Here is a 14,945-nt window from a genome sequence, read left to right as displayed (position 1 = left end):
CCATTTATAGCTTGCGGACCAAATACAAGGGAAGAGAAGGCTTTCTATCTTATCTGTTCAAAATCCACTTTTAACCTAATCGATCTTATCGCTTTCTTCGTTTATTGTATCACCTACGCTTGGCGGCGGATATATGGACAAATCCGAAGAAAACAATCATCTTTTTTTTTTATTGAATAGATTTAATCGGGCGAACGTTGCGCGGGTGGAGAACTCCTCGGGGCGCGTGTCTGACTGATATCGATCACATGTCTATCTGTGGCGGGGTTTTCAGCATGTCGGAAACAATGGCAGCGTTTCTCCGGATCCAGCTTTCGTTCTCGCGCAGCTTGGCTTGGATTGTGTGAACCAGATGAGTGGGTGCTTCTCGTTTGACGAACTCGGCGAACCTCTCGGCGCTCTCCGGCTGGACGGTATACTCGGCCATGTCTTCTAGCAGGGCGTGCAGTTGGCGCTTGTTGATGTTCCTGGAAGTGGAGGGAGAGGGAATTGATTTAAAGTTAGCACCTATTTAAACCTCTACCTTTTCCCCTCCGTAGATTTTTGTAGACTTAGGAAAATTGGGGAATTATTGTTCATTTTGTAATTTAATTCAAAATTCAATTTACGTCACTTTTTTTTAACGAAGTTCGTACATTGAGTTACACTGGTATACTGGTTAAGTTGTGGTTTGTTTTTAATATGTATTCCTATAGCAAGTACATCGATTGGAAGTGTCATCAAATAACCAGGAAATGGCAGTCAATTGCAATTCAATTTCAACGTGGACCAATCTATTTTAAACCTCGGAAGTAGTGATGATTCTCTAGTTCTAGATCAATAGAACTGGCTCCGATGATTTGTTTTTGCGAAATTATTCATTTTAATATGATTTATTCGCACTGTTCGGAATTTGAATCAAGGTGTTCGGAATGTGAGACAGAATGAACACAGTGTTCAGCATTCGAATTAAAATGTTGTTCCATACTTTTACATACTAAATAAGTTTAAATAAATATTTTTACCGGCACACTCAACAGCTGACTTTGCGAAGAAATTAAAATTTTCACAACTATCATCTAATGTGTGCCAATGAGATGCATTTAAAGTCAAGGTTGACCTTAAGTGTTCGGAATATGAGTCGAAAAGGTACCATGGGACATGCCATCTTAAATTGTTGCTCCAGCTTCACAGTATTGCTTTTTGCGCTTTTCCAAAATTGTTGTGTTTGGTTCAAGGGGTGGATCACTTCTTCAATGCACATCGAATTGCATCAAATGCATTTTTTCGACATTCACATCAGTTTAGCACTGGTCATTTTTATAATGCAGGGCTATAGCAACGCATTTTTGTTTGTTGTGAAAGGATCAACATAGTTTTACTCTTCCTAATAAACTATTTATTATTATTTTGTTCATTACAGATATTCAAGCTGTAGCTTCAGAACGAATATCTATGGAATTTTAATTGAAAGCTTTCTCGATGCCGCGGCAATCCACAAGCAGATTCTTGGAGCGGATAGTGTGTGATCATAAAGGTTTTTTTTTTTTTAAGAACGGTCTAGGGCAAACGCTCCCTTAGTGGAGGTAGCTCCAATAGTGGAGGTAGTGTGTTTTGGCATGTTTCGCGCTAATTAATGATTATGTGATATTTTTGTATTATGTACGACGCGAAAATGATACAAGTAATCGAATAATATTCATGAAATTTAACCGTAAAACTATTTAAAACAATTATTTTGCTTAATTTTTTTGCTCCTTTGCACCTATAGTGGTGCATCAGTACCCATAGTGGAGGGTCCCATAAGAAATCAATGGTTTGCGCCACTAAAGGAACCATCCTTAAAATATACCTCCACTAAAGGAACAGTGTTCCTATTATTGGTGCAAGGCTTTTTGCAGGGAAATTTCAAATGAATCGTGATTTTTATACATTTGAATGATAGAAGGATTTGAGATCTATCGAATGATACGTTAAAATCATATATTTCATGATCTTAACACCTTGTTTTAGCAGTTTTCCCTTAGGTGCACCACTAATGGTACACTTGCCCTACACATTAACAAGTTTTGATAATACTCAGTGCACGTCATAAGTTAGAGGATGATAGCTTGATAAAAATTCGTCGTATCACGTCCCTGTCAGAACCACCTTCCAGAGAAACCCACATACTGTGCCTTAATAGTGACGGTGGAACGTACAACAATAGCCTTGAAAACAATTGGTCTAAATAGCTTTATATAATTTCTTTCAACAATAAACTATAGACTAGGGGGTCTATTTTGTAAATCAAGCGAATTCATGTGACTCGTCTGTTGTCATTGTCGATCAAAGTAAGCATGCATATTTCAGATGTCATCCGTCGACTCCCATAGTAATCCAGTCACATAGAGTGACAACTGTCGATAAACTCGAGTGACAGAGCCGAGTCGAGCAAAAATTTTGGCCGACAGTGACTCCAGTCGAGTCGTTTTTGTTCGACTCGAGTTATAAAATAGGGCCCTAGATGTGTTAAAGCCTTGTCTATCTTATTTATATATTGCTTCCAGAAATCTTGCCTTAGACTTTCCACAACTATTGAACTTATGTCTACGGAACATAGATTTGCTGAAACAATTTCTTAAGGCCCAAGTAAAATTGGTGCTAAATTCAAAGCTGAAAAAGCAGTTTTCTCTTTTTAAATAGATAAATCAAAGAAAATAAAAACACACAGCTCTTTTATTTTCCAAATAAAAAGGCTGTGTGTTTTATTTTCATCAAATAGTTGTTTTAAAAGAAGAAAACTGCTTTTTCAGTTTTGACTTTTGTGCCATCTTCTCTTGCGCCTTAATATTGTTCATGATTAACAGCAAATGAACAGATCTCTAGGTCTTAAATCATGTACCACCCACGCTGGACACTTCCGGATAAACTCCTCTCTATAACAGAGCGCGATATAGCTACGCTTCTGAATTGATATCTATGCATTATGTAGATGCTTTGACGAATAAAACAACCACTAATCATTTCGGATAGTTTTTTTTTTGTCATTGGTGACTTTAATGCCAAACATCGGTCATGGAATAATTCTCAAAGTAATTCCAACGGCAGAATTTTATTTGATGAGTGCTCTTCAGGATATTTCTCAATTCAATACCCTGATAGCCATGTTTTTCCTCTTCTAGAAATCCATCCACGATTGACTTGGTCTTAACCGACTCTAGTCATCTTTGTGGCCAATTAGTTACTGATGCTGATTTTGATTCTGATCATGTCCCTGTTACATTTCAAATATCCCATGAAGCGATTCTCAATCCTATCAGCTCCACTTTCAATTATTTACGAGCCGACTGGAATATATATGTGTGGTAGCTAGAGTTGGTAATAATAAATAAATAATATGTTGTTTGTTCTGATTCAAGAATGCATCGATAAGCGGTGCTTGATAATTTTTGAGAGTGTCTGTGTTATGCCAGCGATAACCTCATAATAACTATATTCAGTTCAGAGTGTATGACTGACAGCTGATTGGGTCGAACGGAATGATGCCGGTAACGGGATTGACGATCAAAAGTGAGGTTAAGTTGCGAAAGTTTTTCAAATTAAAATCAATATTTGCGGTTTCCTGTGCCTTAAATTGCAAAAATCTTGTCAGTTAAATGATTGTGGTGATTTTTCTTCCAAAGTTTTCACTAGAAATTTTTAATAAGATGCACTAATCTCTATTCTAGAAGAGCGCCATCTACGCATTTTAGCTTTGCGTTAGATCACCAATACCATCAAAGAATTAGTTTTGTGAAGATTGTTGTGGCGTATAGATGTGCCGGTTTGAATCCGGTGTTATGTTTTTAAATTGTTAAGCAAATTGATAACCCTCATTCTTGTTTACGGCGGATCCAACTTTCGATCGAATCCTATTCGTTCGAATCCATCGCCCATTTGATTTTGCTGGCGTAAACGAGAATGCGACACGGTTTTCGATCGAAAGCGCATTCGAACGTAAACAAGAATAGGGGTGAATTTTCGGATACTACAATATGTTGACTCTGATCTTGATGTTAACATTTCTTTAGAAACTAAACTTGATATTGACAATGCTCTTGAAACTTTAACTAATTCCATTGTTGAAGACAGGAGCATTGCAATTCCAAAATGTGAAGTAAAATTTGAATCCGTGATTATAGACGATGATCTTAATCTCTTGATCCGTCTTAAAAACGTGAGGAGAAGGCAATTTCAACGCACTCGCGATTCTGCTATGAAAATTATATGGAAAGAAATCAAAAAACGTTTTTCTCAATTAAGAAACAAAAATTTTGAAAATAAAATTTCTCAATTGAACCCTGGCTCTAAGCCCTTTTGGAAATTATCTAAATCTTGAAAAAATCTCAGAAGCCAATACCGGCATTGAAAGAGGAAAACAAATTATTACTATCTAATTACGAAAAAGCTCAAAAACTTGCTATGCAGTTTGAAAGTGCGCACAATTTTAATTTAGGACTTACTAGTCCAATTGAAAATCAAGTTACTCAGGAGTTCGAAAATATTCTCAATCAAGAGAACGTTTTCGAAAATGCCTGGGTGACTGATTTGGAAGAAGTGAGAACTATTATTAAAAAATTCAAAAATATGACAGCTCCTGGCGATGATGGAATTTTCTACATCCTCATCAAGAAACTTCCAGAAAGTAGCTTATCATTTTTAGTTGATATATTTAACAAATGTTATCAATTAGCATATTTTCCCGACACATGGAAAAATGCTAAGGTTGTTCCAATTTTAAAAAAAATCCTGCAGAAGCTTCTAGCTATCGTCCAATCAGTTTGCTTTTCTCCATCAGTAAACTTTTTGAAAAGGTTATTTTGAACAGAATGATGGTTCACATCAACGAAAATTCAATGAACAGTTCGGATTCCGCCATGGACATTCGACCACTCATCAACTTTTACGTGTAACAAATTTGATCCGTTCCAACAAATCTGAAGGCTACTCTACTGGTCTTGCTCTTCTAGACATTCGACAGTATTTGGCATGAAGGCTTGTCGTGAAATTAAAAAACTTTAATTTTCCAACATACATTGTAAGAATAATTCAAAGTTATCTGTCAAATCGTACACTTCAGGTTAATTATCAGAACTCCAGGTCGGAAAGACTTCCTGTAAGAGCTGGTGTTCCTCAAGGCAGCATTTTGGGACCAATATTATACAATATTTTCACATCTGACTTACCTGAGTTACCTCAGGGATGTCAAAAATCCTTGTTTGCGGATGACACAGGCCTTCCCGCCAAAGGACGAAGCCTGCGTGTCATCTGTAGTCGATTGCAAAAAAGTTTGGATATTTTTTCTTCATACTTGCAGAAATGGAAGATTTCTCCTAATGCTTCCAAAACTCAACTAATAATACTCCCACATAAACCAAAAGCTCTTTATTTGAAACCTTCAAGTAGACATATTGTCACGATGAGAGGGGTTCCAAAAAATTGGTCAGATGAAGTTAAGTATCTAGGGCTCATGCTAGATAAGAATTCAACTTTCAAAAATCACATTGAGGGCATTCAAGCCAAATGTAACAAATGTCTCTATCCCCTTAATAATAGAAAATCAAAACATTGTCTTAAGAACAAACTTTTGATATTCAAACAAATTTTCAGACCAGCTATGTTGTATGCTGTACCAATATGGACTAGCTGTTGTAATACCAGGAAGAAAGCTCTGCAGAGAATTCAAAATAAAATTTTGAAAATGATTCTGAGGGTTCCTCCCTGGTATAGTACCAATGAGTTACATAGAACCTCCAATGTTGAAACATTGGAACAAATGTCAAATAAAATAATAAATAATTTCAGGCAAAAATCGTTACAATCTTCTATTGCCACGATTAATGCGTTATATGTTTAGGTTAAGTTAGGTTAAGTACACTCCCGTGCAAAAGTTTGGGTTCACCCCCTGAAAAACATACAAAAGTGTTCTGTCCATATCTCTGTGATTACACGTCTAATTGAAACTCTTTAAGCCGCATTCGAAAGGCAAAGAGTTATTTTTACTTTGTATGTATTTTTCAAAAAAAAAAAAATGAATTTTGTATACTAAATTTTTACTTGAAGTTGTGATTTTTTTCAAAAAACACCCTGAAAAATCATATTTAATTTCCTCAGCATTGGATCGACCAAAATTTTAAATCAAAGTGTCATTTGAATCGTAATCTTATGTTCTTTGAAGAGACCTCACGAAATTTTGGCGGAAAAATCTGGAAAGTATCTTCAAAGAATATAAGATTACGATTCTAATGACACTTTGATTTAAAATTTTGGTCGATCCAATGCTGAGGAAAATAAATATGATTTTTCAGTGTGTTTTTTGAAAAATTTCACAACTTCAAGTAAAAATTTAGTATGCAAAATTCAAAATTTTTTTTGGAAAAATACATACGAAGTAAAAATAACTCTTTGCCTTTCGAATACGGCTTAAAGAGTTTCAATTGGACGTGTAATCACAGAGATATGGACTGAACGCTTTTGCATGTTTTTAAGGGGGTGAACCCAAACTTATGCACGGGAGTGTATATTAAAAACTTTTTTTTTTCTCTTTAAGCAGGTGAAATCAACTCACTTGTAAAAAAAACTGAACTGCTACGGCAAATGAAATGTAATATGTTGTTAACAAAATGTTAATAAAATCTTAGATTTGTGTTACCAAATTAGGATGATAGTGTTGTCTAATAACACAGAACACCTAGATATAAGAAATAATGAATGTAATGTTTGGAATGATACTAATAAAGAAATAAAAAAAAATCACATAAGATTACAGATTAGTTCGCAAGAAAATTTATACTCTCGCATTGTATGCCATTTTTCATCATGTAAATCGCACGTATATCGTCTTCACTTTTGTACGTTTTAGGGCTTTTCGCGACATCTCTTACGTAAAAAATGCACATGTGAGCATGTAAGCAAGGCATACTGCAAAGGTGATTCCATCATGCGTACATTTTGGTTGTCTGGGGAGGCCATATACCTCCGCACTGCACACGATTTCTTAAGGCTTTCCATGGTAAGCAATACGATGCCACCAATTTTTGATGAAAATAAAACACGGGACCTTTGAATTCAGAAGTTTTTTTTTACAATGCATGTTTCCTATACAGCGACACTTGCTTTGTTATTCTTCAAAGCCACGTGATGGCATGTTTTGGTTAATTTACCGCGATTTAATTCCACGTTATTCTGGATTGTTATACGATCTGTCCCTCTGTCAATTTATGTAAATTGACGCGATTTTAGAATATACAATTTACGACATGTTTGTTGTTAACACAACTTGTCGATAATGAATCGTAGTGGAGAATTATATACAATTTGTTTGCCAACTTTGCCAAAACGATTTTTTTGCTGCTCCTAAAATGACCGATTTAGAGCTTTTTTATACGGTGGTCCAAAGATAATTGGTTTTCTGACTCCAGCGTTTTCACTAATATATCATCAAAGTAATCATTGAAACGCTTTTAGAACTTTAATGCGTCATTAGGTGAGTGCTAGGACAGGACGTGACAGCTCAACTAAGACTGTCCAGTTGTTTTTCATCCGATAACCTTGACGATACGAAAGCCAGTGCTACCAGTATTCTTTTTAAGTAAATCTTGTGACCAAATTCAAATGTCAAGGCCCATAATTTGATTACTTCTTGCACGCTTCATTCATTCAGTGCAATAGAGGATGCTCTGGCAATACGTGTAGAGAAAATTCACACAATTTTCAGTATATTGCTCTCAATTAAGTATATTTTATTTATGTTAGTATTGTCGGAGCACATGCGGCAAACTTAACATCGAATATAAATGGATTTGGAACAAAAAGATTTCATGAAAAATATTCAAACTTTTGATGAAAAATCTAACATATGATCTAGCAACACGGCCGGGCTAGCAACATAGTGTCCTGTTGCAATCCAACTAAACAATGTGAGAATAGGCCTTTGTCAAAAAGACCAATGAGAAGTAGTCTTTTTGACAGGCAATTGGTTTCATTTTTGTACTTTGACCTGACACGTCTTGTCTTAGTGTCTTAGTGAGTGAAGGTACTCGCTATTTCTTTCCGCTTGTGAATTCTTTTCTTGCAAAAACACGCCTACTTTGATTGTGAATATCTCTGATTGGGGCAAATGTCGTGACGGCAATCCAAATGATGGCATCCAAAACACAAAAAAGGAATTGTACAATATATAAAAAATTACAGATGTGTTTTTTCTGTAACTCTTTTAAAATGCCTTGAAAAACAAAGATTTTTTATCAGGAAAACTTTAATAGCTTTTGAATTAGAATTAAATATCATCCATCTTTTTATTTTTTAAGTTCTTCAAGTCATTCTCAGACTTCAATCAGCACTTTTGCAAGAGCTTTCTCTGCCAAATTTGGCTTTATGCATTAGTATATTGTGTGTCAAGTACGATAATCATAAATCATGGGTCTCTTGCCGTTTTCATTAGTCATTTTTTATCTAGAAATTACTGCATTTGTTTTCACAGGTGCTCGGGCATTGGGCCGAACGACTTTGAGCTGAAAGGATCATTAGGACGATCGTGTCGTCAGGACTAATAAGTCGAATATGGAAAATGAATAGTCTTTACACAAAGAGTACAAAAATATGGTTCCTGATAAATTTTGGAAGTTGTGGTATAGTGGCCTCTTCGGTCTAATGATCTGATATCGTTTTCATGAATGCTTCAATCAGTCCACTCAAAATGGTTTTATAGATTCCAAGGATATGATACCAATTTTTTTTACATAAAAAGACATGTTTGCTAAATAAATGTATGTGATGGCACTCCAATCAGTTCAGAGGAAAATAGGTCAGACTAATTGCTTCGCATGACACATGTTCTCTTTTCAAGATAAACCTTACAGTAATATCACGTCAGAATGTGGGAATATGCTCGATGTGAAACATTTATACTTACTTACTTATTTGGCTTTACATCAATTATCTTGATAAAGCCTCGCCAACAATATTTCGCCAATTCGCTCGGTTCATGGCCGCTTCTCTCCATCCTCGATTGTGACCCACGCTCTCCAGGTGCACCTGGTCAATCCACTTAGCTCGCTGCGCCCCACACCTTCTTGTTCCGACCGGATTCATAGCGAACACCATCTTTACAGGGTTGTTGTGCGGCATTCTTGCAACATGCCCTGTCAAGCGTATCCTTCCAGCTTTAGCTACCTTCACGATATTGGGTTCGCCGTAGAGTTGGGCGAGCTCGTGGTTCATCCTTCGCCGCCACACGCCGTTCTCCTGTACGGTGCCGAAGATCGTCCTTAGCACTCTGCGTTCGAAAACCTCAAGAGCTTGCAAGTCCTCTTCGAGCATAGTCCACGTCTCATGCCCATAGAGGACTACCGGTCTTATGAGCGTTTTGTACATATTGTATTTGGTGCGGGGGTGAATCTTTCTTGACCACAGTTTCTTCTGGAGCCCATGATTCCGCTGATGATGCGCCTTCGTATTTCCCGACTAACATTGTTGTCAGCCGTCAACAAGGATCCGAGGTAGACGAACTCGTCCATCATCTCGAAGGTATCCCCGTCTATCGTAACACGGCTTCCTAGGCGGGCCCTGTCGCGCTCAGTTCCGCCAACCAGCATGTACTTTGTTTTCGACGCATTCACCATTAGCCCGACTCTTGTTGCTTCGCGTTTCAGGCGGGTGAACAAATCTGCCACCGTTTCAAATTTTCTCCCAATAATATCAATGTCATCCGCGAAGCAAATAAATTGTCCGGATGTCGTAAAAATCGTGCCTCGACTGTTAAGTCCGGCTCTCCGCATGACACCTTCAAGTGCAATATTGAATAACAGGCACGATAGTCCGTCACCCTGTCGTAGTCCCCGCCGAGACTCGAACGAACTGAAGTGTTCACCCGAGATCTTCACGCAGTTTTGCACACCGTTCATCGTTGCTCTAATTAATCTTGTGAGCTTCCCGGGAAAGCTGTTCTCGTCCATGATTTTCCATAGCTCTACGCGGTCGATACTATCGTATGCCGCTTTGAAATCGATGAACTAATCTCTTGGCATTCCACCTCTTCCAGGCGGCGCTTTTTGTCCCGGAATAGGCGGGTTTGCTGTTTCCGCTTCAGTCTGTATCGTTCCACGTTTTGCCGCGTACCATGCTGCAGCATTGCAGCCTGCGCTGCATTCTTCTCCTCTAAACCCTCCTGGCACTCTTCGTCGAACCAATCGTTTCTTGAGCTCCGTTCCACATATCCGACAATGCTTTCGGCAGCTCGTTAATGGCTGCTTTGACTGTCCTCCAGCAGTCCTCAAGAGAGGCACTATCGAGCTCGCCCTCATTTGGCAACGCTACCTCAAGATGCTGCGCGTACGCATTGGCGACATCCGGTTGTTTCAGTCGCGCAAGATTGTACTAAGGCGGGCGTCGGTACCGTACATCGTTGATGACGGATAGTTTTTGGCGCAGTTTCACCATCATCAGGTAGTGGTCGGAGTCAATGTTAGCGCCACGATAGGTTCTAACGTCGGTTATGTCGGAAAAGTGCCGTCTATCGATCAAAACGTGGTCGATTTGCGACTCTGTCTGCAGAGGTGATCTTCAGGTGTACCGATACAGGAGGCTGTGCCGGAAATAGGTACTACGAATGGTCATATTCTTGGAGGCAGCATAATCTATCAGTCGTAGGCCGTTCTCGTTCGTCAGCCGGTGGGCGCTGAACTTTCCAATCGTCGGTCTGAACTCCTCTTCCTGGCCAACCTGAGCGTTCAAATCTTCTATGATGATCTTGACGTCGTGGCTTGGGCAGCGATCGTACTCGCGTTCGAGCTGCGCGTTAAATGCGTCCTTGTCATCATTAGTGCTTCCAGAGTGTGGGCTATGCACGTTGATTATGCTGAAGTTAAAGAATCGGCCTTTGCTTCTTAACTTGCACATTCGTTCATTGATCGGCCACCATCACGCGCCTTTGCATATCACTCATCACTATGGAAGCTGTTCCCAGCTCGCGTGTGTTGCCGCAGATCTGGTAGATGGTATGATTACCTCGAAACGTTCGCACCAATGCTCCTGTCCAGCACACCTGCTGCAGCGCTACGATACCGAAACCGCGGGTCTTCAGTACATCGGTGAGTTTGCGAATACTTCCAATGAGGTTGCTAGATTTGCAGTTCCACGTACCGAGTTTCCAATCGCTAGTCCATTTTCGTCGCTGTGGTCTTTGCTGATTCTTCCGGTCCGTATTCTCTCGTTGACGTTCCTGTGCTGATGTGTTTTTACGGTTGGCTTACAGGGCCTGACACCAACCCCCTAGATTTCCGGAGGACCATTCCTCCTAAATATTCAGAGGGCCATAGTGCGTAGTTTAGTTTAGAATCCTTCTCTGGCACTCGAACGATGATCAGCCACTCCTGACATGGGGAACAAACGGTGGAGTACAGACGCTCAAGGTTTGCAGAAGCAAAAGCAAAAGCAAACCCCTTCTTCCTTGTCAGCATACGACCAAAGTTCCCACCGGGGGTTGGTACCCGATTTTCCCCAAGGTTATTCGTGCCCCGGCCAGTACCACGAGGGGTATATTTTATTCCTACAGGTACGTGAGGTACCAATGGTACGCTATGCCCAGCCATTTACCGTGCCAGTGAAACATTTATGGTACACTTATATCTTTTCTGGAATAGAACATGATGGATCCCACTTGCTTCTGAAGATTTGAAGGTATCACAACCAATGGACACTAACATTGAATCGTCTCTGTAGTTATGATACTTTCATTGCCTAACCCTATCCTCCTTTTCCCGAATAAGTCTACGTCGTTTTGAGGCGTACCCTTATGATAACATTTAGTATAACTTACATGTTTTCGGCGACATTCGTGGTGGAATCGAACATGTCGATGATGGCATTCAGTCCGGTTAGAGAATTGCTGTAGACCGATTTTAAAACTTGCACCTTTTCCGCAGCACCAAAGTCATCCGATTTGAGGGCGTTCAGCAACTTATTGATGGATTGCCCGTTTTCCACGCAAGAGATAGTATCGACTAAATAAGACCGGGAAATGGAGTCCCGGGTATTTTTCAAGCTGCTAAGCATCATCGAAAAGTCACTGTAGTCTGCTTTACGCATCTGGCTGCAAACCAGTAGTTGTTCCGTCTTGGAGCCAATAGTGAAAGTTTGACTACGTCGCGATGATCGCAGTTTTTGGGCTGCTTCCGCTTGGCAGGACTCATCGCTGTTGCAGGCCCATTCCAGCGCTATCAAGCGCGCACTTTCGTCATCTGCAGACTCGCCCTTGATTGACTCGAGACCATAAGTGGCAAGCAGGTTGGCAGCCAGCATTGAGCTGTAACTCTCCAGATTTGCCAAGGCTTCGCTGTCGTGACGTAGCATACGCTTCAAGAATTGGAGATTGCTAGATGCGGTACTCCATGGAATGAAATCGGTTTCCTCGTTCAAGTAGTCGAACACCTGGAACGCTGTGAAGTAGTCCAGTTTGCCTGCATGGGCCAAATTCATCGCGTCGTCGACCAGTTGCGAACGCGTCAAGCGGTGGAACTTTTCCGGGGATTCGTACAAGTTGGAGATGATGTTCTCCCAGGTTTGCGCATCGTAGTTCACACGGTAGTATCCTCTGGCAAGAGGATTAACCAGGAGGGTTTCGCTCTCGGCCACGTCAATACGATAACTGAAATCGGACACGTGTGGAGGCAGCCAAAAAGCAGCACTGGAATTGTACTGTCCGTTGCTGCTAGGCGTGAAGAACGAAATCGGGATCCACCAGGATTGCTGTCCGGGAGTTTCCGGAGGAGTGTTGTAGAACCGCTCTTGGTTGAACACGAACTCGTTGGTGTCTCCAACACGCTTGAAAGTTACGACGGGGGCGCCAGGCTGGTTGGACCATGATCGGAAAATTTCATGCATCGTCAAACTCTGAGGCAGCTGGGCGTCTTCCTTGGCCGCCTGTTCTAGGCTGTCGAACAGATTCTCTTCGTTCGCCACTCCGTGGTCCTTGCTGGATAGGGTAACGTAATGTCAGTCTATGGTATTCGAAAGGGAGTTGTAAGTGTAGGATACTCACTTTTGCTGGATGTAGTACCGAAGACCCTTCTGGAAAGTGGGCTCGGTGATGGCATAGTTCATCATTCGCAGAACACTTGCAGCTGTTGGAAAAGATTTTTAAAAGTTTGAGATAATGATGAAACGTAAGATGCAGTAGCGTATTCACAAGTGAAAGGTTTTTAGCGTCGAGGGATGCTGATCGGAATTCTGAAGAATCGAGGAAGGGATTTTTAAGAATCCAGGTATGTATTCTAAGGAAATCTTGATGAGAAATGTGAGAAGAACCTGAGAGGGGTTTGACAAAATCCTAAACATTGTCTTAATGAATTTCAAGGATACTTTTAGGTAGAACAGGAATATGACGAATTACTGAACATGCAGACGATCCTGTGCAGAATTCTGATAAATATTCTATCAGAATCCTGCACAGGATCGTCTGCTTGTTCAGTAATTCCTCAGAATGCTGTTTGGGATTTGTTCAGAATTCAGAGTGGAGAACAATCCTTAAAAACTATGGTGATGCATGAATCAGAGTGAATCATAAGCAGATTCTGAATCAATCATGTAAAAGCTCTAAACATAAAACTAGAACATGATTCTGAACACAATTATGAGCGAATCCTAAGCTATCCTCTGCAGGTTTCTGCGGAATCCTTAGCAGAATTCTGAGCAAATCCTGAAAAGGAATCTAAGCAAATCCTGAGCAGGGTTATGAGATTCCTATCGAATGCTGAGTAGAATTTTTATCGAATCCTGATCAGGATTTTTGCCCTTCTTATCAAATCCTGAGCAGGATCCTTGTCAAACCGTCAGCAGGATTCTTGTTCAATCCTGAGCAGGATTCTTGTCGAATCATGAGCAGGATTCTTGTCGAATGCTGGGCAGGATTCTTGTCAAATCCTAGGCAGGATTCTTGTTGAATCCTGAGTAGGATTCTTGTCGAATCATGAGCAGATTCTTGTCGAATCATGGGCAGGATTCTTGTCGAATCCTCTAGTCGAATCCTGATTAGGATCCTTGTCATATCCTGAGAAGGATTCTTGTCGAATCCTGAGCATAATTTCTATCGAACCCTGAGCAGGATTCTTAACAAATCCTGAGCAGGGTTCATATCGAATCGTGAGCAGGATTCCTATCGATTTCTGAGCAGAATTCCTATCGGATTCTTGTCGAATCCAGAGCAGGATTCTTATCAGGATTTTTATCGAATCCTGAGCAGGATTTTTGTCGAATCCATATCACGATTCTTGTCGAATCCTGAGCAGGATTCATATCAAATTCAGGATTCGACAAGAATCCTGCTCATGATTCGATAAGAATCCTGATCTGGATTCCACAATAATCCTGCTCAGGATTCGACAAAAATCCAGCTCAACATTCGACAAGAATCCTGCTCAACATTCGACAAGAATCCTGCTCAAGATTGAATAAGAAACCTGCTCAGGATTCGACAAGATTCCTGCTCGTGATTCGACAAGAATTCTGTTCAGGATTCAACAAGCATCCAGATCTGGATTCGACAAGAATCCTGCTCAGGATTCGACAAGAATTCTGCTCAGGATTCGACAAGAATTTTGCTCAGGGTTCGACAAGAATCCTGCTAAGGATTCGACAAGAATACTGCTCAGGATTCAACAGAATCATGTTCAGGATTCAACAAGAATCCTGATCAGAATTCGACAAGAATCCTGATCTGGATTCGACAAGAATCCTACTCATGATGCGACAAGAATCTTGCTTAAGAATTGACAAAAATCCTGCTCAGGAATTGAAGAGAAACCTGCTTTGGATTCAAAGAGAAACCTGCTCAAGATTCGAATGTATCTTGCTCAGGATTCGACAAGAATCCTGATCTGGATTCGAAAAGAATTCTGCTCAGGATTCGAAGAGAAACATGCTCAGGATTCGAAGAGAAACCTACTCAG

General features: G+C 40.2%; 1 protein-coding gene across 1 annotated transcript in view; it reads right to left on the bottom strand.

The window, feature by feature from the left end:
- Positions 1 to 85: 85 nt before the first annotated feature.
- The window catches only part of LOC5576799 (aminopeptidase N), an 18,842-nt gene continuing 3,982 nt past the window's right edge, over positions 86 to 14,945 (bottom strand). The window contains exons 5-7 of the mRNA XM_001662834.2: positions 13,040 to 13,121; positions 11,819 to 12,973; positions 86 to 467 (exon numbers count right to left, since the gene is read on the bottom strand). Coding sequence (XP_001662884.2) covers positions 245 to 467; positions 11,819 to 12,973; positions 13,040 to 13,121 — 1,460 coding nt within the window. The 3' untranslated portion in view covers positions 86 to 244. The remainder of the gene's footprint in view (positions 468 to 11,818; positions 12,974 to 13,039; positions 13,122 to 14,945) is intronic.

Source organism: Aedes aegypti, chromosome 1 (genome assembly GCF_002204515.2).
Source record: "Aedes aegypti strain LVP_AGWG chromosome 1, AaegL5.0 Primary Assembly, whole genome shotgun sequence".
In the NCBI taxonomy this organism is placed as follows: domain Eukaryota; kingdom Metazoa; phylum Arthropoda; class Insecta; order Diptera; family Culicidae; genus Aedes; species Aedes aegypti.
Note: the sequence above shows the minus strand (reverse complement) of the source record. Positions and strands in the feature narration are given on the sequence as shown.